Source organism: Mandrillus leucophaeus, unplaced genomic scaffold, assembly GCF_000951045.1.
Source record: "Mandrillus leucophaeus isolate KB7577 unplaced genomic scaffold, Mleu.le_1.0 Scaffold64, whole genome shotgun sequence".
In the NCBI taxonomy this organism is placed as follows: domain Eukaryota; kingdom Metazoa; phylum Chordata; class Mammalia; order Primates; family Cercopithecidae; genus Mandrillus; species Mandrillus leucophaeus.
The window spans coordinates 5371374-5396349 of NW_012106919.1; the positions used below are offsets into that span (position 1 = coordinate 5371374).

The window sequence follows — 24976 nt, forward strand, 5'->3', positions numbered from 1 at the left end:
TGCAGCAGTGATGATTAAAGGTATCTTAAGACATCAAGTTCTAAGTTAATAGGGATAGTTTCTTTAGATTGTCTTGCTCTGGAGCAGACTGATTATGTGTTTTCTTAATAAATGTTAAACTTGAAATAATCATCCAACAATGGGAGTTAATACTGAAAATCCATAGCACAAAAAGGTTGCAATAGGGCTTAACATAAACCCAATTGCAAGTAGCTGTAAAGCCCAGAACAATTAGTGACAATGGCATATGTGTTTAATAAATATTTCTTGAATGAACGTGTGAAGTATATTTCTTGAACGAATGCGTGAAATATATTTTCTTTGCAGGAGGACAACTATGGTTAGATCAAACCAAGACTAAGTACAACTCAACATTACAAAATGAGTATCTATAGCTGGGACTTTGAATTTCTCAAAATCTTATTATGAGCTGTATATCATATTTTAAAATAGTGCCTACTCTAGTACATACTATGCTTACCTGCTTTAGTAAAACAATATAATATATATTGTTTTCTGTGACAATTATACTACAGAAAGTCTCTTGTTTAGATCATGAATCCAAGGCCAAGATACTCCTAGCCCCCTAGTGAATGCTTATCTGATCTGAAGATATGGTGTTGAAGAGATAATAGCTGGAATGTTACTCTTTTAAATCGGAGCAAATAATGTTTTCCCTGCCCTTCTGCTTTTGAACCATATAAGCATACAAACAGTGTCTTTAGCATCAGAAATATCTCAAAGAAAGAAAACCCTCTGAAAAAGTATAAAGCATTTTACAAGTGGGATTGCCAATGATTCTGTTTGTGGTAGATCATAAAGGTTCTTTTTCATGTTTTTCTCCTTTGTTTCTGATGTGGCTTATATCTGTAGCCCATAAAAATACAAAAGCAAGAAACTGATCTTTCAAGGTTTGCAAGCCTGCTAAGTGTCTTCAACATTGATGGCAAATGTCTGCAGTGTTTGGTTCTGTGTGTTTGCTCTTTCAGCTCTACGTTGCCACGGAGGCCATCCTCATTGCACTGGTTGGGGCCACGCCATCATACCACTGGGACCTGGCAGAGCTCCTGCCAAATCAGAGCCACGGTAATCAGTCAGCTGGTGAAGACCAGGCCTTTGGGGACTGGCTCCTGACAGCCAACGGCAGTGAGATCCATAAGCATGTGCATTTCAGCAGCAGCTTCACCTCCATTGCCTCAGAGGTAACAACAGGCTGTTCCAATCACTAAATAAATGTCTCTCTTTGTCCAGATGGAGCTACATTTTGTCTTGCTGATTTAAATATCAGCCATATTTTCAAATAACTTTCCAGTAAATTTAAAAGTTAAAGGTTTTAATGTATCAAAGGAGAATATTCTATGAGAACACATTCCTTTCCTCTTACTACACATGGGAGAAGCGTGAATCTTTCCAAACTAGTTAGATGAAAAGATACAAGCTCCAAAAGAACCATATATTGATTATGTTGTCCTTTTAAAAAGTGAATTAAATCTTTAATCTCTCTTTATTAAATGTGCAAAAATTAACACAGAGAAATGTAACAATTCATATATAGCATCCATAGTTAATTTTTTTTTTTTGAGACAGAGTCTTGTTTTGTGGCCCAGTCTGGAGTGCAGTGGCACAATCTCGGTTTACTGCAACCTCTGCCTTCCGGGTTCAAGCAATTCTTCTGCCTCAGCTCCCAAGTAGCTGGGATTACAGGCGCCCACCACCATGCCTGGCTAATTATTTTTTTGGAGTTTTAGTAGAGACGGGGTTTCACTGTGTTGACCAGGCTGCTCTTGAACTCTTGACCTCAGGTGATCCACCCACCTTGGCCTCCCACAGTGCTGGGATTACAGGCATGAACCACCATGCCTGGCCCATAGCTCATTTTTAAGTCCAGTCCTGTGTGTAGACCATATGGAGCACCTTGCCTGTACAATGTAAAACACAGATAGTACCGCCTAGTGTGGTCAGGAAGCCTTACTTTCAAGGGGGCTTTGCTGGCCAGAGAGACGTTTCTGGTCCTTCTGAGCCAGCCAGAGTTAAAGAATCTGAGGGTAGATGGTCTGGTGAAGAGAAACCCTGGGTGGGGGCAGATCTCATGGTCAACTGGAAGGCACTGGTATTGGTTGTTAAAATGTAGAAATACTCCCCTCTCCTTTGCCTGCTCCCCTTGAGCTACCCATGTGTCTGTTGGCATCCTGGCCCCATCCTTGGACCCTATGATGCAGTTAATGGGGCAAATGCCTGGTACAGCAGGGGGCCTCTGGGACCCTTGCCAGCTCTCAGTTCTGGTTGCCATGCTAGTTAGCTCTCCCAAAATCCCTTGACCACTCCTTCCTGGAAGCCACTCTCGTGTGTGTGAGTGTGTGAGAGTATGTGTGTGTGTGTCCACCTGTCTGTATGTCTGCACCATGGCCTAGCCAGCCTTACCTGTTGTTGACTATTTTGATAATCCTGCTTTGGATGCGGCATACTAAAAAAAGGGGAGACATGCCAAGGATGATGTTTTCTTGGCCTTTTTTTAGGAGTCCCCAGTGGAGTGCCCCACTCCTAAAAGTTACGAGACTAACTTTTTGAGTGACCACCAAAGCAGCATTTCTGACTGCAATTCCTGATGTTACTCTTCACTTAGAAACCTCCAGTGATGCTCCCACAGCACACAGAACACATTAGAGACCCTATGAATTACATTCAGGACCCCTCACACTTCATAGCTTGGTCTAGGTGTACTTTTCCAGCCCCACTCTGCACTTTCCCCCGCTCTCACCCCAGTGGAAATATTTACTATTTCCCACACGTGCCCCGAGCTCTCAGCATAACCTGTTACTGTCAGAAAAACCTTCACCACTTGCCCTGACTTCCACCTGGTGAAATCCTTACCTACCCTCTAAGGCTCACTTTCAGTGTCACCTTCCCTGTGAGTCTTCCCAGCCAACTCCCCAGGAGTAAATATGCTTTTGTTTCTGTTCCAGTACCAATTTATTTTCACTTATGTTACAGACTGTTGTTTGTGGTTCAGCTCTAAGAGTTCTTTGAGGTCAGAAACCATGTTTTGGTCATCTTTGTATCTCCATGGCCTATAGCAGCCACCAGCACCACCACCACCACCACCACCACTACCACCATTGCCACCACTCCTAACCTGTTAAAATAACTAGCAGCTTTGTTTAATGATTATGATATGCCAGAGATTGTGATATACGTAAAATTTAATTATCAAAGTAATTCTATGAGATAGGAATCATTTCCCCCATTTTACAGATTAAAAAAATGGAGATCCCTTGAGGTCAGTGTTAGCTAATAATGGCAGAGCTGAGATTTGAAGCTAAATTTGTCTTCACTCAGAAGCCTGTGCTCTTATTTATTGTGCTTTTTAGGAGTGTATCTTATCCAAATTGGCATGTACATTTCTTAGGTTCTTTTTGGTGAGTAATTATAGCCAAATAATTTTTAAAACATTTTTTATTTGGCAATAATTTCAAATGAAAGAAATTGTGAGAATAGTGCAAAGAATCCCCTTATCTCTTTTAGTTTCATCTATTGTTACTAGTTTGCCTCATTAGCATTATTATTGTCTGTTTTTTCCTAAGCCATTTGAAAGTTGCATATATTAGTGTTCTTTTATGCCCAGATACTTCAGCGTGTATTTCCTAAAAATAGGATGTTCTCTTCATAACCACACTACAGTTATCAATGTCAAGAAATTCAACATTGATACTATAGTTTTATTTAAACTATACCTAGTTGTATGCCATCCATACCTAATTTGTCAGTTAACCCAATGACATCCTTGATAGCACTGTATTTTCCTCTCATGTATTGAATCCAATTCAGAATCACATACGACATTTAGTCTTATAGTTCTTTAGTATCTTTTGACCTTCAGCCTTTTTTTTCTTTTATAACACTCATATTATTAAAGCATCTATACCTCTTCTCTTTTTCAAAATAAGAATGTTCTTCATTTTGGATGTGTCTGATGATTCCTCATTCGGGTTGGTTTTGCATCCCAAGTCAGAATAGTACATAAATAATGTATCCCTCTCAGGGTATCACATCAAAAGACACACTATATCCATCTGCCCTTAGTGGTGATGTTAATTTTGATTAGCCATTCCAGGTATTGTCTGATATTCTCCCCGTCCCTGCCAGTTACTATCTTTTTTTCATTTCCAGGAATAGAGAACTATGGGGAATCACTTTCAGGTTATATAAATTTGCTGTTTCTTATTGCTGCAACCTCTGTCTCCTATGTTCAAGCAATTCTCCTGCCTCACCCTCCCAAGTAGCTGGGATTACAGGCACCTGCCACCGTGCCCTGCTAACTTTTGTCTTTTAATAGAGACAGGGTTTCACTATGTTGGCCAGGCTGGTGTTGAACTCCTGACCTCAGGTGATCTCCCCTCCTTAGCCTCCCAAAGTGCTGGGATTATAGGTGTGAGCTACTGTACCTGGCCCAAAATGGTTATTTCTTAACTCCAGCACTTTCATCACATTTATTAGCTTGTGTACTTTCTACTGTAAGCAAGAGCCCTTTCTTCTCCCTTGTCTGTCTCTGTGCCTATTTGCCTATATATTTATCAACCATATGTATATACTCTTGGATTCCTATTCTTTTCAATGATTTGTAATTTATTACAGCTCTGAATTATTTTGGAAATAAAATTTTTCCTAATTTACCAGTGGGAACCTCTTCAAGCTGCCTCTTGTGTCCTTTTATTTTTAATTAAAATTTTCATTTTGAAATAATTGTGGATTTACGTGCAGTTGCAAGAAATAATACAGAGAAATTTTGTGTACCCTTTACCTAGTTTCCCCCAATGGGGAAAACCATAGTATAATATCGTAACTGAAATATTGACACTGATACTGCTAAGACACAAAACATTTCCATCACCACAAGGATCCTTCATGGCCTTTTAGAGCCACACCCACTTTCCTCCCATCCCTTACCCTTTTCTTAATCACTAGTAACCACTAATCTGCCCTCTTATACTATGAGTTTTTCATTTTAAGGATGTTGTAAAAATGGAATCATGTTGTAGAAGCCTTTTGAAATTGGCTTTTTTTATTCAGCATAATTATCTGCAGATTCATGTAAGCTTAGTTTTATTACTGTGGTTATACAAGCAGATTTGGAATGGGATAGATTGCCGCTTTATCTTGTTCAAAAAGTATTTTCATTATTTCAGTTCCTTTGCCTTTCCATATAAATTTTAGAATAATTTTGTCTATATCTACCAACAAATATTTTTGAGATTTCGATAGAAGTTGTGTTAAACCTGCATATAAATTTGGGGAGAATCAATGTCTTTACTATGCTGAGTCTTCCAATACATCAATACTATGTGTTATTTTGAGTGTCTTTGATTTCTTTCATCAATGTTTCATATCTTTAGTATGCAAACCGTGAACATGTTTTATTAGATTCACATCTAAATACTTCTTTTTCTTTTTTTTTGAGGGATTGTAAATGGTATTGTATTTTAAATTTCTGTTTCTACATGTTTATTGCTAGTATAGATAAATATTATAAATTAATTTTTGTATGTTAATCTTGTATCCTTTGATCTTAATCTTGTGTTATTTCTTTTTGGGAAATTTTTAAATTATGAATTTAATTTCTTTAATAGTTATACGGTGATTCAAATGATATATTTTGTATTGTATGAGTTGTGTACTTTGTGCTTTTCAAGGAGTTAGTCCATTTCATCTAAGTTGTTACTTATTAATTCTAGGTGCTTTTTGAAGATTCTTTGGGATTTTCTTGACAGTCATATAAAAAGTAAGGACAGTTTTATTTTTTTTTCTATTTCCAATCTGTATGCCTTTTGTTTCCTTATTGCTCTGGCTAGAATGTCTAGCACTGTGTTGAATAAAATGGTAGGAGTGGACATCCTTGCCTTGATTCTGGTCTTAGGAGGGATGCACTCAATCTTTGACCATTAAGTGCAGTGTTAGCTATAGGTTTTTATAGATGCTCTTTATCAAATCAAGGAAACTTCCCATAATTCCAATACTTTTTATGCCAATACCATGCTGTTTTGGTTACTATAGCTCTGTAGCATAATTTGAATTCAAATAATGTGATTGCTCCAGGTTTTTTGTCGTTGTTGTTGTTGCTCAGGATGGCTTTGGCTATTCTGGGTCTTTGGTGATTCCATATAAATTTTAGAATGATTTTTTTCTGTTTCTGTGGAGATGTCATTGGTATTTTGATAGAAATAGCATTGAATCTGTAGATTGTTTTGGGTAGTATGGACATTTTAACAATATTGATTCTTCCAGTCCATTAACATGAAATATCTATCCATTTTTTTGTGTCCTCTTCAATTTCTTGCATCAATATTTTGTAGTTTTCACTGTAGAGATCTTTCACTTCTTTGGCGAGGTTTATTTTTAAGTATTTTATTTTATTTGTAGCTTTTGTAAATGGGATTACTTTCTTGATTTCTTTTTCAGATTGTTCACTGTTAGCATATAGAAATGCCCCTGATTTTATATGTTCACTTTGTATCCTGCAAGTTTACTGAATTTGTTTCTATTCTAATAATTCTTTGGTGGAGTCTTTAGATTTTTTCAGATCATATCATCTGCAAACAAGGGTAGTTTGACTTCTTCCTTTCCAATTTGGATGCCCTTTATTTCTTTCTCTTGTCTGATTGCTCTAGCTGGGACTAACAGTACTAAGTTGAATAATAGGGGTGAAAATGCACATCCTTCTCTTGTTCTAGATCTTAGAGGAAAGACTTTCAGTTTTTCTCTGTCCAGTATGATACTAGCTGTGGGTCTGTCGTATATGGCTTTTATTATTTTGAGGCATGTTCCTTCTATACCCAGATTTTTGCAGATTTTTATGAAGGATGTTGAATTTTATCAAATGCTTTTTCAGCATCAATTGAAATGATTGTATGTTTTTTGTTCTTCATTCTGTTGATATGATGTATCACATTGATTTGCATATGTTGAACCATCCTTGCATTCCTGGGATGAATCCCACTTGGTCATGATGGATGTTTTAATGTGTTGCTGAATTTGGTTTTCTAGTATTTTGTTGATAATTTTTGCATCAAAATTCATCAGAGATATTGGCCTGTAGGTTTTCTTTTTTTGATGTGTCTTTGTCTGGTTTTGGTATCAGGGTAATACTGGCCTCGAATAATCATTTTGGAAGTAGAATCAGCTCTCCTCCTCTATTTTTTGGAGTAGTTTGAGTAGGATTGGTATTAGTTCTTTAAATATTTGGTAGAATTCAACAGTAAAGCCAATGGGTCTCTGATGTTTCTTTTCTGGGAGACTTTTTATTATGACTTTGATCTTGTTACTTGTTGTTGATCTATTTAGGTTTTGGAGTTCTTCATGGCTCAATCTTGAAAGGTTGTATATGTCTAGGAATTTATCCATTTCTTCTAGATTTTCCAACATATTGGCATGTAGTTGGTCATAGTAGCCTGTAATGATCCTTTGAACTTCTGTCATATCAGTTGTAATGTCCCCTTTTTCATCTCTGATTTTATTTATTTGGGTCTTCTCTCTTTTTTTCTTAGTTTAGCTAAAGGTTTATTGATTTTATCTTTTCAAAAAAACAGTTTTTCATTTTGTTGATCTTCTGTACTTTTTAAAAAATTTCAAGTTCATTTATTTCTTCTCTGATCTTTATTATTTCTTTTCTTCTACTAATTTTGGGTTTGGTTTGCTCTTGCTTTCTAATTCTTTAATCTGCGTCATTAGGTTATTTATTTGAAGTTTTTCTACTGTTTTGATGTAGATGCTTATTGCAATAAACTTTCCTCTTAGTACTGCTGTATTCCATGGGTTTTGGTATATTGTATTTCCATTTTCATTTGTTTCAAGGAATTTTTAAATTTTCTTCTTAATTTCTTCTTTGACCCACTGGTCAATTCAGAAGCATATTGTTTCATTTCCTTATGTTCGTATCATTTTCAAAGTCCCACCTGTTATTGATTTCTAGTTTTGTTCCATTGTGGTTGGAGAAGATATTTGAAATGATTTTAATATTTTTGAAATTTTTTTTTCCTTTTTTTTTTGAGATGGAGTCTCGCTCCGTCACCCAGGCTGGAGGGCAGTGGTGTGATCTCGGCTCACTGCAACCTCCGCCTCCCGGCTCCAAGCGATTCTCCTGCCTCAGCCTCCTGAGTAGCTGGGACTACAGGCACGTGCCACCATGCCCAGCTAATTTTTTCTATTTTTTAGTAGAGATGGGGTTTCACCATGTTAGCCAGGATGCTCTTGATCTCCTGACCTCGTGATCCACCTGCCTCGGCCTCCCAAAGTGTTGGGATTACAGGCATGAGCCACTGCACCCGGCTATCTTTGAAATTTTTAAGACTTGTTTTGTGGCTAACATATGGCCTATCTTTGAACATGATCCATTTGCTGAGGAGAAGAATGGAAGAATGTATATTCTGCAGCTATTGGATGAAATATTTTGTGAATATTTATTTGGTCTATAATGCAGGTCCATTTGGTCTATAGTGTAGATTATGTCTAATGTTTGTTGATTTTTCTCTCTGGATGACCTGTCCAGTGCTGAAAGTGACGTGCTGAAGCCTCCAGCAACTATTGTATTGGGGTTTATCTCTCTTTTTAGCCCTAATAATATTTGCTTCATATATTTGGGTGTTCCAGTGTTGGGTGCATTACAGTTTTAGTTCTTTTTTTTTTTCTCCTGGAGACAGAGTCGTGCTCTATCACCCAGGCTGGAGTACAGTGGCATGATCTCGTCTTACTGCATCCTCCACCTCCTTGGTTCAATTCATTCTCACGCGTCAGCCTTCTGAGTAGCTGGGACTACAGGTGTGTGCTACCATGCCCAGCTCATTTTTTGTATTTTAGTAGAAATGGTGTTTCACGGGGTTACTCAGGCTAGTCTTGAACTCTTGAGCTCAGGCAGTCTGCCCGCCTCCACTCCCCAAAGTGCTAGGATTACAGGCATGTACCATTGCATCTGGCCTATATTATTAATCATATATCCACCTGCTGAATTGACCCCTTTGTTATTATATAATTATCTTCTTTGTTTCTTTTTATAATTTTTGTCTTGAAACCTATTTTGTCTGACATACATATAGCTACTCCTGCCGTTTTTTGGTTTTCATTGGCATGGAATATCTTTTTCCATCCCTTTATTTTCAGTCTGTGTGTGTCTTTATAGGTGAAGTGTTTTTCTTATAGGCAACAGATCATTGGGTCTTGTTTTTTTAATCCATTCAGCCATTCTGTATCTTTTGATTGGAGTTTAGTCCATTTACATTCAATGTTATTGTTGATAATTAAGGACTTACTACTGCCCTTTTGTTATTTGTTTTCTAGTTGTATTGTGGTTTTCTCTTCCTTCCCTTTTTCTTTTTTGTGAAAGTGATTTTCTCTGGTGGTATATTTTAATTTCTTGCTGAAATTTTTCATGTATCTGTTGTAGGCTTTTTTATTTTAGGTTACCATGAAGCTTACAAATGACATCTTATAACCCATTATTCTAAATCGATGACAATTTAACTCTGCAAAAACAAGCAAACAAAGAGAAAACTAATAAAAAGTCAACACTTCAGCTTCATCCTCTTGCTTTTTGACTTTTTGTTGATTCTATTTATAACTTCTTATACTTTCTATCTCTTACAAAGTTGTTGTAGTTATTATTTTTGATTGGTTCATTTCTTAGTCTTCCTACTCAAGGTATGCAAGTTTATACACCACAATTACAATGTTATAATATTCTGTATCTGTCTGTGTATTACCAGTGAGTTTTGTACCTTCATGTAATTTCTTATTGCTCATTAATGTCTTTTTTTTTCAGATTGAAGAACTCCCTTTAGCTTTCTTGTAGGACAGGTCTGGTGTTGACAAAATCCCTCGGCTTTTGTCTGGGAATGTCATTATTTGTCTTTTATGTTTCAAGGATACTTTTACTGGATATACTAGTCTAGGATAAAAGTCTTTTTCCCTCAGCAGTTTAAATATATCATATCTTTCTCTCCTGGTCTGTTAGGTTTCTACTGAGAAATTTGCTGCCAGACATATTGGAACTCCTTTGTATGTAATTTTTTTTCTTTTCTCTTGCTGCTTTTAGAATCATTTCTTTATCCTTGACCTTTGAGAGTTTGATTATTAAATGTCTTGAAGTAGTCTTATTTGAGTTAAATGTGTTTGGTGTTCTGTAACCTTCTTGTACTTGACTATAGATCTTTCTCTCTAGGTTTGGAAAGTTCTGTTATTATCTCTTTCAATAAACTTTCTATCCTGAGGTCTTTCTCTTCTTCTTCTTTAAGGGCAATAACTCTTTATATTTGCCCTTTAGAAGCTATTTTCTAGATCCTGTAGGCATGCTTTATTATTTTTTAATTCTTTTTTCTTTTGACTCCTCTGACTGTGTATTTTCAATGGCCTGTCTTTAAGCTCATTAATTCTTTCTTCTGCTCGATCAGTTCTGCTCTTGAGAGATTCTGGTGCATTCTTCATTTTGTCAGTAAAAATTTTCAGTTCCAGAATTTCTCCTTGATTCCTTTTATTTCAATCTCTTTGTTCAATTAATCTGATAGGATTCTGAATTCTTTTTCTGAGTTATCTTGGATTTCATTGAGCTTTCTCAAAACAGCTATTTTTGAATTCTTTATAAAAGGTCACGTATCTCTGTCACTCCAGAATTGGTCACTGGTGCCTTATTTAGTTTGTTTGATGAGGTCATGTCTTCCTGGATGGTCTTGATGCCTGTGGATGTTTGTTGATGCCTGGACATTGAAGAGTTAGGTCTTATTCTAATCTTCACAGTCTGGGCTTGTTTGTACTCGTCTTTCTTGAGAAGGCTTTGAAAATCTAAGTTTTTGGTCACTGCAGCCATAAGTGCATTTAGACAGCACCTCAAGCCTAGTAGCACTGTTACTCTTACAAACTCGTAGAAATACCACCTTGGTGGTCTTGGTTAAGATCTGGGAGAATTTCCTGGATTACCAGGCAGAGCCTCTTGTTCTTTTCCCTTACTGTTTTCCAAATAGACAGCCTCTCTCCATGCTGAGCTCCCTGGAGTTAGGGGAGGGTGACATAAGCACTCTTTTGGCCACTACCACTGGGACTGTACTGGGTCACACATGAAGTCAGCATAGTACTAGGTCCCGCCCAAGGCCTGTGACAACTATTTCCTGGCTACTGCTGATGTTTATTCAAGGCCCAAGGGCTCTTTAGTCGGTGGGTGATTACTCCTACTAGGACTTGATCTTTTCCCTTAAGAGCAGCAGGTTTCCTTCTGGACCAGGGTGGGTCTGGAAATGCTGTCCAGGCGGTAGGGACTGAGATCAGGGCCTTTAAAAATCTACTTCATGCTTTGTTTTACTGGGGCTGAGCTGGTGCCCAGGTTGCAAGACAAAGTCCCCTTTACTTTTTCCTCTCCTTTCCTCAAGCAGAAGGAGCCTTTGCCCATGGCCAACACTGCCCCAGGCCTGTGGCAACTATTGCCTGGCTACCACTGATGTTTATTCAAGGCTCAGGGGCTCTTTACTTAGCAAGTGGTGAGCTGACAGGCATGGATCTTTTCTTTCAGGGGAGTGGGTTCCCTTCTGTCCCAGGATGGGTCTAGAAATGCCATGTAGGAGCCAAGGCCTGTAGTCAGGGACTTTAAGAGTTGGCTCGCTTCTTTATTTTACTGTGGCTGAGCTTTTGAATATTTTATATCTTATAACCCCAAGTTATTAAGTCCTTTGCCTCTCCTTTCTTCTAGCAAAGGAGTCTCTCTCCATGGCAACCACAGCTGGGAATGTGCTGGATCACACCTGAAGCCAACATAAAACTGGGTTTTGTCCAAGGCTCATGGTGACTGCTGCCTGCCTACCACTGATATTTATTCTATTCAAGGCCTAAGGGCTGTTTAATCAGCAGGTAGTAAATTCTGCCAGGATTGGGTCCTTCCTTTCAGGGCAGCAGGTTCCCTTCTGGCGCAGGATTGGTCTAGAAATGTCATCCAGGAGTTATGGCCTGGAACGGGGACATCAGGACTCTGCTTGATGCTTTATTTTACTGTGGCTGAGCTGGTATGCAAATTGCAAGACAAAGCGCTCTTTACTCATTCTTCCCTCTCTTCCTGGAGCTGTGAGCTGTGCTGCCTGGGATTGAAGAAGGGGCAGTACAGGCACTCCCTTGGCTACCCAACCTGGTGTCTCACTGGATCATGTGCATCCCAAGCCCACTGACTCTGAGCCCATCCTAGCACCAGGACTTGCTCAGGAAGTACAGTCTAGGCCACAAGGACTAGTTTATTGAAGACCCCAGAGCTCTTTAGCTTGCAGTGGTGAGGCTAGCCAGAACTCAGGTTCTGGCCACTGGGATGGGCAATTCTTCTCTGGCTAGTGCTCATCTAAATGCTTCTTCTGTGGGCACCAGCTGAATTCTGCCCTGTGTTGCTTTGTGGTGTGAAGGGCCTCACTGAGTTCTAAGGCAAAGTTCCATTATCACTGTGCTATCTGCTTCCCAAGCACACAGATTCTCTCTTCCTGTGCCATGTGGTATTTCTGTGGGATGGGGGAAGGGTAGTGTCAGCAATTCAAGATTGTCTTTCCTACCTTCTTCGGTGCCTCTTTCCTTGATGCGATGTTAAAACCAGGTACTGTGATCAGTCCTGATTTTTGTTTCTTAAGAAGGTCCTTTTGAAACTCACCCAATTGTCCCAAAGAGCTGATGTTTATGGTTTCTTTTGAATAAACATAGAAATTGACCCTTCTATTCTTAAAACTTGAGAAAGTTATGTTTGTCTTATCGGAATTCCTTCCTCGGGTAACTGAACTTTAGGCCTCCCAGATATTATTAAGGAACTGAAACTCAGCAGGTCACTGCATCTGGACAGTGAAAGGCCAGGACCCTCATTTATCAGGACTGCTTCTTTACCTCTCCCTAATTTCTGTTTTCCTGCATGTAGCTACATTACTTCCTTGTTATATAAGTCCCCAGTTTCAGTTGGTCAGGGAGACAGATTCGAGACTGATCTCCCGTCTCTTTGGCTACAGCACCCAAATAAAGCCTTCTTCCCTGGCAATACTTGTTGTCTCAGTGATTGGCTTTCTGTATGGTAACCAGCAGGATCTAGAGAAAGACCTTGGCGTTTCGGTGACACTTTCTTGTGTGGATAGTTGTTCAATTTGGTGTTCCTGTGGGGAGGATGATTGCTGGAGGGTTCTAGTTGGCCATCTTGCTCTTCTTCCTCCCCATTCCAATATTTTTGAGAATTTTTATTATGAATGTATATTGAATTTTGTCAAATACTTTTTCAAATTGATACTTTGTCAAATATCAATTGCAATGACTGTAATTTTTCTTCTTTTTCTTGTAATATGATGAATTGCAGAGATTTTTTTCAAATATTGAACCAACCTTGCATCTCTGGGTAGTACATGCTTCTTTTTATATATTGCTGATTTCTATTTGCTAATGTTTTGATAAGGATTATTGCTTCTGTATTTGTGAGGAGTATTGCTCTGTAGTTTTCTTTTTTGGGACTATCTTTGGTTTTGGTATCAGAGTAATACTAGCTTTATAAAATGAATTGAAAAGTGTTCCCTTCTTTTATATTTTATGGAAGAGATTGTGTAGAGTTAGTATTAATTCCTTAAGCCTTTGGTAGAATTCTCCAGTGAAATTATCTGGGTCTGTAGATTTCCTTTTGGGGAGTTTTAAAATTATGAATTCAATTTTCTTAATAGTTATAGGGCTATTTTGTCAAATGGTCTATTTTGTATTGAATGAGTTGTGGTAGTTTGTACTTTTCCAGGAATTGGTCCATTTTATCTAAGTTGTCAAATCTATGTGTGTAGAATTGTTCATAGTATTACCTTATCATTGTTTTGATATTTTCAGGGTCTGAAATGATATACCTTCTTTTATTACCTGATATTGGACACTTGTGTCTTTTTTTCTTCTTTAATTACTTCTCAGCCATTACAGAGATTTGTCAATATTATTGATCTTTTAAAAGAACCAGTATTTTGTTTCATTGATTTTTCTCTATTGTTTTTCAGTTTCAAATTTTATTGGTTTCTGTTCTTATCTTTAGTGGGAGGAATAAGGAAAAACATGCCTCCTTAGTCTTCTTGGAAGTGGGAGTCCTCTTGTATCCTTTTGATATGCCTATCATTTCTGATATGCCTATCAGAAATTTTTGGCATAACAAGATATTCCAAGTTCATCTTGTACCTCACACCCCTGAAACATGAAATTAGTCATTTCTGCAAAAAGCCCTAGTTTTACTTAGAATCTCCATAGGATTTTGAAATGGGTGAGAACTATAGGTCTGCTCTCCAATAAATCTATTACTACATTATAATGAAAGCAAATCCCAGACCAAATTCTGCATATACAATATATACATTTATTAACTAAATTCTTATAATCAAAGTATCACATAAAAAACTGTCTTGCAGGCTTGAGAAGTCCTAGCTCTTTAGTCTCCTAGATGTTTTGAACACTGCTTCCATGATAGGTCACTATAGGTAACCTATAGTTACCTGTAGTGTAATTTTCCATAGGCATGGTACTGATACCACCACTCCTACTCCCAACCTCCACTCCTCAGCCAGCATTGGGGAGAAAGAAGCTTCCAGAGTTCATATTGGCTCAGGACCAAGGAGGGGTTTTAACTGAGAGCATGACCCTGTAGGTAGAGTACCTACACATTGGATTATCTCACAAATTCCTGCAAGGGTGGGGAGTACCCTTAATATATTGACATAATCCAGGTATCTTGAATGCCTTTAATTTCACCAGTGTTAGCCCACTTTTGGTATTCGTTATTTCTAGTCAATAGGCTGCTATTTTAATCAAGAATAAGCAGAGCACCCATTTTTGACAACCCCTTTTAGTAGCTCCTTCTGGAGAATGGGCTTTCTGAAGAGGACAGCTGACCACCACTGGACAATGCAATCTTGATGAGAATGCTTGTGGTACCAGGGTGAGAGCTTGACCTAAGCAACATTTATGCAGAATATCACACTGTATGTATCCTAATCTATAATTAGGAACCCTTTTAGATATTTCCAGAGGGATACCATTATTAACAAGTGTTCACTGAGCAACTACTACCTGCCTTATGTTAGAGAAGGCTTGCTATAAGGAGAGAGAGTTCTTAGACCCTGCACTCCAGGACAACAGGGATAGGGTAAGCTGGTCCCCACTGTATCTCCTGTGCTGACTTCTAGGACCTCACAATAGACAGTGCCCGACTGAAGGCGGAAGACAGAAGGAAGGGTAAATTAGTCAAAGCGAACCCAAGGAGCTACCACTCCCAAGATAAAGAGTGTTAGAAACAGGAGAAATTGAATAAAACGGCTTCCTTGGTAAGTGCTGAGGATCTTTAAAGCAGCTCTCAGAGGAACAGAATTAAGGGCTGAGACAGCCTTCACCTTATCACCTGTGATAGTAGCTATATCTTTTTCTTCCTGTTACCTGTATCTTAGCCCACTGGGGTGCATCTGTGAATCGCTGTCTCTCTTGCTATCTGTCTTTGTCAATCTGTATCTCTGTGTCTCCTCCCTCCCTCCTTTCCTTCTCTTCTCCCCACCTTCTGTCCTTATTGCTCTCTCTTGTCTCTGTCATTTTGTCCATATGTCTGTTTCTGCCTGTTCCCATGTCTCTTCATCTCAGTCTGTCTGTATTTACCTCTCTGTTTCTGTTTCTCTTTCTCTTTCTGTGTCCGTTGCATTCACTCTGTCTTGCCTTTCCCTGTGTCTGTCTTTATCATTTCTGCCCCGTTTGCCTTTCTGCTTCTGTTTCTCACCCTCCCTTTCTCACCCTGTCTCCCTCCCTCTTCCTGTGTTATTCATCTGTCCTCTTTCTCATTCCCATCATGTGTAGCCACTGAGATGCTTAGACTTGGATGTATATGTTATTATCCACCTTGATTATAGTTATTCATAATTATACGTTTCTAAATACTTGGTACTTTCTTCCCATGATATAGAGGCACATATTATGTTCCTCATCCCACCAGGGTGTCAAACAATTATCCACCCTCAGAGGTTTATTCCAGGGTACAAATTACCTGTGAAAATAGTGACCCTCAGTCTCCAGCAGGTGCTCCATTATGTATCCAGAACAACATGGGGAGCAGGGCATGGGCTGTCCCTGCTGCACAGTTAGATGAGATCCCCATAATGCCACCCATGGCACCTCCACCCTCCCTCAGGGCTCTTTGGGAACTCTGGGGTCATGATTTAGAATGAATTATCTTTTAAGCATTCCAGATGCTGAACTGGCTGCTTCAGACTGAGTGGGTTCGTGGTGCTTTGCAAGGGTGGCCGTGGCCTGCCTACTCTTTGATGGAGGAGTACAGGTGGCATCGCTGACCCACACAAAACAGGACAGAACTCCACAACCTCCATGGAATCCTCAGCTATGACAAGATCATTCCATACTTTGTACTGAGTTTGTAGGTGAGAAGATAAGTTTATACAAGGTCTGGTAGGTATAGGAGAGAGGGAAGAGGCAGCTATCCACTTTTTAAAAATGCACTCTGGGATGGGAGTCTCTCTGCCAGAGGCCTTCCATAGATGCTGTGTATTTAGTCCTACCAACAACCCCACTCTGTTAGTGAAATAACAGATGAAGAGAATTTAAAGAATGTTCCTTAAATCATACACCTAATAAGCTGCTAGTCTGGAATTTGATGAGCTCATATTCTTTCCACTTCAGTGATTTTCAAGCTTTTTTAATAAACAAAAAAGAATAGAAGCTTTAGTTTTAAATGGTATCTTAGTTGGCATTTCAGTATTTAGAAGACCTAGATACTTTGCTGTTGTCATTCCTGAGGAGTAGGGTCCAGGGCCTCAGCATCTCTGCCATGACCAGCCATTTGTGGCAGCCCCAGAAACATGTCCATGAGAACAGGGTGAAGATCGACTCTGCCTGGGCCATGTGGCTCACTGGCAGTGAAGGGACAGGAAGAGCCAATAGGAGTATGCCTTGGCAGATTTGAGAACAGTTAGCACAGTGACCCTGGGGAGATAGTGTATGGGACATGAAATAGGATTTGAGGTTAGCACAGTGACCATGGGGATATAGTGTATGGAGCACGAAATGTCAACCTAAAGGAAGAAACTGAGGCACAAAATATAATTTTAAAGAGTTTCTTTGAGCCAAGGTGAGGACAGCTGCCCAGGAAACACTTCCCGCTTACGGTCGGAAGTACCCTTTTTGATCTCTGTTGCAAGTAATCTTTTAAAGGCAAAAAGAGGAAAAAGGAGTGGGTGAATACAAGGTTGTTTGTTAGGAGTTTTCATTAGTTTGCATAAATAACATTGATCAGCAATTGGCTGTATATTGTTGAACTATAGAGTAGGGGTTATGGTGTCCAGTGTGCAGCATTGTGAGGTTAATGTATAGCTACCAGTGCCGTCAATCTAGAGTCCACATAGCAAGCAGCTTCAAGAGATGATACTTGGCTCAAGGGGAGATGGGGACATGACTGCTGCTTCATTCCAATGCCTCTCTGGGCCCGATAATTTAGGGAGGGCTCACATTCCTCATATAAAAAGTTTCATTTCTTTCCCAACACATTGGACTGAAAGCTAAATAAGATGCTCGCAGTCACTGCTTGAGAGTGCTTTGGACAGAGTGAATTCTAGGGGAGAAGGGAAAGCAATAATATTAGCCTGCTAATTAAAAAGGGAAGAAGACATGGGCTCAGAGTAGCTGGGTGACGTCCTCAGTGCCCCACAGTTAGTAAACAAGCCTGGCCACTGTGGCATAGGACAGCAGCAGGAAGGAGGCCAGGCAGGCAGCCCATCTGTGAGTGGTGTCAGCATCTGCCTTCTACAAGGCGATGTGACCTGGGGCATGTGTGTCAGACTCATGAGGAGCCTGGCCAGTGTTCCACCCCCACAAAACCCGCTCAAGTACGGTAGAAGTAGTAATGATTACATTAAGCTTTATTGCTGGTCAAGCTCAAATAAATGTACATGTTTCCTAATAGAACAAAAAATAACAAAGGAGAATTAAATAGAATGGACAATAGTTAAGTCTCATGCTCTCAGCAGTTCACTGTATTCTCAGAGCCCTGCAACCACCTGCCCCAGTGACATTCACTATGTCTCTCCTCTCTGAATAGATTCAGGGAGACCTAACAAAGGCCTCTTCTGTTTCACATGTTTAACACAGAATCTCTTGTTTTTCCTGAAGTCCTTTATATTGAGGTACCAATGAAGTGTCTGTGCTGTGTGCCCCCATCCCACCGTTCAGAGTGTGAATTATTTGTGAGTTCACGCACTGTACTTCTGCTTTGTGCTTTAGAGCCTGGTCTGGGTGCTGTTTTGAATGCTGGTGTGGTATAGGTGGCTTGAAAGTTTCCTGCTGCTACTTTCAAATAAAATGATAAGAATCAATGGAGAGACAGCAGCAGAATGGAGAATAACGTGAATGGTGATCAAGGGGCAGCCAAGGCCAGCAGCACCAGGCAGCATGTTGGCATCAGTCACTCTTTAGCTGGTGTCCTTGAGGAGCCACTAGTCTCTGCACTGCGTTGAGTTCATCCTTATTATGGTGAAGTGCAGTGCCAAACTAAACCTTCCACTTAATTTCTTAGCATTAAATCAATTTCAGTGACCTCACTAGACTCTCACTTGCCCCTGCAAATCTCTAAAGGAGTACTGAAACTGGCACCTAAACATGTCACTAAGTTGGTGAATATCCTTAATATATAATCTGTCGTGTATAGGTAATATTTGGTTCATATTGAAATACTCTTGTCTGAAATCAAAGTTAAAGAACAAATACGAAGTCCTGTTGACCCATCACATAAAATTTTGGAAGATAATTATTAAGAGAGATTCTACGAAACTCTATAGTTTAAAGATACTGTGTTAAAAACACACATTTTTTAACGTCCACCCTGCACCTTATTACACTTGCATCAGGCCTTGCAGAAGTTTCTTTAGAAGGGTTTTTGGGAAGGGCAAATAAAAGGTTAGGTAGATGTGATTAACTTGGTATTTAATGCAAAACTCTAATCTAGGAGTCTTGACTATTCTAAAATGAGCTAATAGCTATTGGAGCAAATTTATGTAGAAAATTGCTGTCTGCTGTATTCAGATTATTCCCTGAGCTCTGACTCATTCAGAAAGCACCAAATATCACGGAGACACACAATTATCATGCTTAATTAATGTTTGCAACCAAAAAGTGTAAGGTTGGAATTCTTAATATCACTGTGGATATTGAAGAGCTGAAATTGACTGGCTATTATCTTGAGATTAATATATTTTCCCCAAGCCATACCCTGGGGTCAAAAGACAGAGTATTAAAACTATTTGAAAAATTCACTTCAATTAATTGCTTTAGGGGCTAATTTTTTTAATGTCTTGCTTCCTTACGCCTGTACTACTGATTGTTATAGCCTGCACACTTCACCCATTAAGTGGTAATTCAGAGTGACAACTACATTGAGATGAAGCAAGTTAGTTAATCACCATGAAACTGTTCCTGAAATACCCTGTCCAAGTACTCCCTAGTCACAGGAGGCCTCTGATTACCTAATTTTCTCCTGAAGTTAGATTTTCATGTACAGAGTTGTAATTATTTTTATTTTAAATACGGGCCAGGGAAGGGCTGAAGTTTGGTTGGAATTGTTATCAGAGCCGTTCAGAATTTTTCACAGGAGACCATAGCAGTTCTCTGATTGTATAGAGCCTTCATAGATTTGCTGCAGGGGTCCTAGGAAGCTGCTGTTGGCTTCGTCCCTGCAGCCTTGAAATACTGACAAGCTGGGAGTCTGGGTAGGGCCGTGGCAGTTATAATATGACTTGGTTTTCATCAAAGCACGACCTTCAGCAACAAGAGGCTCAATCAAGAGGCACGTGCCCAGTCTTGTTTGCCCATTTTGGTTGACCTGCCTGGACAGCCAGGGTGACCTGCCCTTTGTCTTCGTTTTCTTTATGATTAGGTGGGCTATGCCCCGAACAGTCATGTGGTGTGTCCTCCTTTCAGAGAAGGCTGTGTTGGCACTAGTGAACTATGTGGGGCCCTGAACAAGTCTGCCTTTTAAAAGGGATACAGCAGCCAGCTGAGGGGCTAGGTACCGCTCTCTAACCTACCACAGCCCCTGCCTGTCTTGCAGGTTCCTTGATAGGCTGTGAATCATCCATGGCACATTTCTTATCCTTGCATGATCGTATATGCTCCTCTCAGTGGGGATATTTGTGGACCAAATAAAGTGCTTTCTGGGACTAAAGGTAAAACCAAAGTATTCTAGCTCCTCTCAGATTGGCTATAAGAAGAAGGGAAACCCCTCAAATTCTAAATCTGTCTACACTTCTTTTCAAGAGAATGGCATTCGGTGACTCCAAGGAAATGATTACCAATTATGTAGTTTCCTGTATGCCCATAAACTCACAACCTGATGCTTGAAGTCATGACCTGGAGATATTGTGTGTGAAGATGCCTATAAGACGATGGTACTTACTCTTCTTACATAAATAATTCAGCAAATATTTAATTAGTGCTGACAGACACTGTAAGGTTACCACAGGGGATACAAATATACCCTTAAGAAGCTCATAAGGGAGAGACAAATGGACACACTTCACCATGCATTATCGTAAAGCAAAAATAGGGTGATGTGGCAGAAAGGAGAGAGTGGTAAGTTCCACTAGGGTAAGTCAGATGAGACTTAAGGTGTGTCATGGAGAATGAATAGTTCACGGGGGAGGAGGTAGAGGTGCAAGTGGGGAGTGGGGAGAGGAGAGCACAGTGCGTACTGAGAGTGGTCTTTTTGGCAGGTGTCATGCTTCATGGCAGAAGTGGAATGAAAAATCTGTTTGCTTTTCTTTGGGTAACCATACCCTTACCTAGACTTCTGCAGGACAGTGGTCCTACATTATTCATCTGTGGGTGATGCAGAGTCAGTCACCCGCCCTGAGCCAAAACAAGGAGGGCAAGAAAGGGCAAAGCCCACTTGGGGGAGGGAAATGACCCACTGCTTGTAAAAGCTTGGTGTAAATGATTTTTTATTTACCATTCACTTCTCCCTTCATTAGAGTGATTTGTGGTTATAGCATGTTTTTCAACTATTATTCCATGAAATGTCGCTATAAATTAGAAGAAGAAATAAAAAACCTACAATGGGCTATTTAGGTCACAGGAGAAAACTGAAGCAGACAAATGTATCACATTTGTAGAGCCTAGGAGAAGTTGCTCAGAGTAGAAGCTGCATATGTGTCCTAGCTCTCGGAGTCAGTATGATAGAGGTCCTTCTTGCTCTTTGGTCTTCCTAATATTCATGATCAACTTAAGAAACATCTCCTAGTTCATGGATTAGCCTGGGCAACAAAATAAGACCCTGTCTCTTAAAAAGAAAAAAAAAGAAACATCTCCTGATCTCTGTGCTCAAATACAGTAGGGAAGGATAATAATAACAGCACGGGACTATTCAGTGGAGGAAGGAAAAGAAAGAAATCTGGAGATGGCTTGTTTGTGTCATATGGGTATACCAGGATGCCAGGCAGTAAGTGTAAATGATACAAGTCAATTGAAAAATGGAAACTTATTAGGTATTTATATTTAAAACGCACACTGTGGAGTAAGATGCACCCTGAAACAACAGATCAGCCAAATGTGAAAATACTACTTTGGCAGTTGATTTTAAAACACATTATAGGTGGTCCTCAAATTAGGGTGGCTCGACCTGTGATTTTTTGACTTTATGATAGTGCAAAAGTGATAAGTGTTCAGTGGAAACTGTACTTCCGGTTTTAAATTTTGATCATTTCCTGGGCTAGTAACAAGTGTGGGAGGATCCTCTTTCATGATGCTGGGCAGCGCCCAGTCAGCAGCAGCTCCCAGTCAGCCACGTGACCCTGAGGGCAAACAAGATATTATTCTCTGCAGTGCTCTCCTGTATTCAATAAATTACGTGAGGTAGTCAGCACTTTATTATAAAGTCAGCTTTGTGTTAGATGACTTGGTCCAACTGTAGGATAATGTGTTTGGAGCACATTTAATGTAGGCTATGAGTATGATGTTCAGTAGGTTAGATGCATTAAATGCATTTTCAACTTACAGTATTTTCAACTTACCATGGGGGCTGGGCAGCCCTATCTTAAGTCAAGGGGCATCTATATTCTCTTCTTCCTCACCCCCAGCCTTCTCCCTGTTGTTCCCCAAGCACACAGGACATAACCCTCACTTCATGCTCGACATGCAACCTTCCTTTTCTTCCTTTCCCCTCCTTTCTAGTGACATCTGATTCTGTTACCCTGTCTAAGTCAAAAGGACCCCTTATTTCTAGTATTCCGTCTAGTACTCAGTTGATTTTTCCATAGCTTCCTGAATGGAACACATGCCGAGGGTGGAAAAAATAGAAAGTCTTTAGCCAATATATTGTAATTTACATACCACAGGCTGGCTGTTGAGGATGAGGAGAGAGTATTATGTGAAAGTTGGTTGGTTATTAATTATGTGGTTATAAGGTATGGCAGCCTTCCTCTTTGACATAGCTTTGATATACATTGTTTCGTTACACAGATGTTAATTTTGTTTTGGGGATTACATAAGCATATGCTCCATTTTAAAGCAATATTTTATTTTTTCAGATTATATTTGCATTTCAGGAAAATGATTTATTTGATTTGTGACATGTCCATAAAGCTTAAGGTTTTACGATTTTAACAGAGGTGCTAAAGATACATTTGATTGCTTCCTTTGAAATTTATCTTTAAGCTTCACTCAGTCTGTGGTTGGCCTAATACATCCTAGTGGCTTCAGATAATACCTGTTCATGGATGACTCACACCAGATCTCACTTCTGAATTTCAGGCATCTATATCCTGCATGAATCCTTTCTCTTCTGGAAGTCTGCCGTTCCGGCCTGCATGGTTGTAATGGCCTTTGATGGATCTTCCCACTCCCATGCTTGCTACCTCCATTCCATTCTCTGTATTGCAGCTAAAGCAACTTTTCTTGATGTACGCCAGTACTTTATCCCTTTTCAGGACGTGCCATTTATTCTCAGCATCTAAGCAGTAAGAATATAAATACCAAAAAAAGAAACCTCCAAATGTTTCATTAGTACCCAGCCAAGAGTGTCTCTGTCTCAACCCCCTTCACTTCTGTTCACCTAGCTTTTTTCCTCTTTAGGAACTAGAAGGCACCACATAGCCCTGGCTCTGTGCTCATGCCTCTATTTGCCATATTTATGTTCCTTCCATCTTTTATATTAGAGGCACCTACTATTGGTTCTGCCCCCAGTTGTGCCTGATTTTCTCTCAGGTCCACTTTCTTTAGATGAGTGAATGATTATACGAGTGCTTGTAGTGCTGTGCCCCTCAAATCCTTTTTGAAAATAGAGTATATTGAATGCTCAACTCACTTTAGTGCATAAGAACAAAAATACAGATGCTGGTTATAAAACAGAAATAGATGTAAGTCAACCTGAGAGACTGAAAATATTTTGTCTTTATAGTCTTCCTTTTCTGTTAATGTATGGGAAAAGAAAAGTAGGTTTCCTGCTTTTTTCAATTTGCAAATTTTTCAATTTGAAGTACCTTAACGTAAAAAAAAAATTCTTTCTGTGACTTTAGAATTTGGCTTGTTATTAACAAAAAATAATAGGAAATTCATCACCTTAATAATCTCTAGTCAACAGGGTTTGAATGACTTATAAATTAGTGATTTTTAAAATCTAAAGACTCATAAAAACACATTTCTTGAGATCCAAACTTATCATATTTAGGTTTATTACAGTTTAGCTTAAAATGGCCTGGTAATATCCTGATTTGGGTTTTACCCTAGTACTAAGTATTGACCAAAGGGGGAAGAAAATAAGCTAGCAATTGAGTCTAGTCTGGTGAGTGAGCTCCTTCAAAAACTTTAAGTATAGATTACACCAATACATTTTCTAAATACTGTAGGGATCAATATCCTAGTTTATCTTGTCTGGGCTTTGACAAAATAAAACTCCTTAGATCACACAGTAGGTATATGATCAATATATCAACAATACTTGAAAAGTTTTTAAAATTGGGCAAAACAAAACATTTAAACCAAGATCTCACATGTTGGGAGATGAAGGATGTGGAGGGCTGGTTGTCAAGCCATTGTTCTGAATCTGTGAGTTGGCATCCCTGTGTCAGCCATCCCCAGGGAGATCTGGGTTCCAGCTTCACATTCTCTAATTTGCTTTTGAAAAATCTGTCTTTCCATTTTTCTGTCAGTTCCTGCATGTATTCCAAGAGTAATAGAGAGATGCATGAGCCCAACTAGCATTGACATGAAGAAAAATTACTAGCAGTTACTTTGACACTTGGAAATGGCAGCCTGAGAATCAGAATTTGGAATTTGCTGCTCAAACATCCCTTGGGCTACTTCCTCCTAAACTTCCACAAAAGTTGACAGCTATCCACTTATAAGGATAGTATTGTACCCTTTTCCATGGAGTTGAGAAGTTCAGCAAATGAGGCAACAGAATAGTTGATTATGGAGTTTTCAAATTGGCCATTTTTTAGTGATTAAACACAAAACAGATCAGTTTTGCATTTAATCAGTAAAACAGGCCAAGATCAATATCTTGGCCATGTAAACAGACTAGCAAAACTTGAGGTGCAGGTTAATGAAGACTAAAGTTGCAGACCAGATTTTAAAAGCATGAAAACACCAAAACAAACACTAAGAACATAAAAAGCCAGTGTTTGAATTTCAAGGTATTAAGAACAAGTACAATTAAGCTGTGTATATTGGCCATTGTAAAAGAAGGTATCTCCCTGTGACAGATACAGTCCTGTCTTTTCTAGGACAACCTGATATCTCATACTGATCTGTTTTTAGACCTGGTGAAATATTACTGTAGGCATTCCTCATGAGTCAAAAATTCTACCACAGAACTATCCATGTTACAAAGTAAATTCTTTTTTTACAAAACAAAATTTTTTCTTCAAATATTGCAGCTCTTTTAGTCTTTTATATGAAACTTTCTTTATCTTTTCTTTTTCTTCTTTTTCTTTCTTTT

At 39.2% G+C, this 24976-nt stretch overlaps 1 protein-coding gene across 1 annotated transcript in view; it reads left to right on the plus strand.

Annotated features, from left to right (window-relative positions):
- Window positions 1-950: 950 nt before the first annotated feature.
- Window positions 951-24976, plus strand: part of SLC22A15 (solute carrier family 22, member 15) — a 71713-nt gene continuing 47687 nt past the window's right edge. The window contains exon 1 of the mRNA XM_012000862.1: window positions 951-1202. Within this exon, the coding sequence (XP_011856252.1) occupies window positions 951-1202 (252 nt within the window). The remainder of the gene's footprint in view (window positions 1203-24976) is intronic.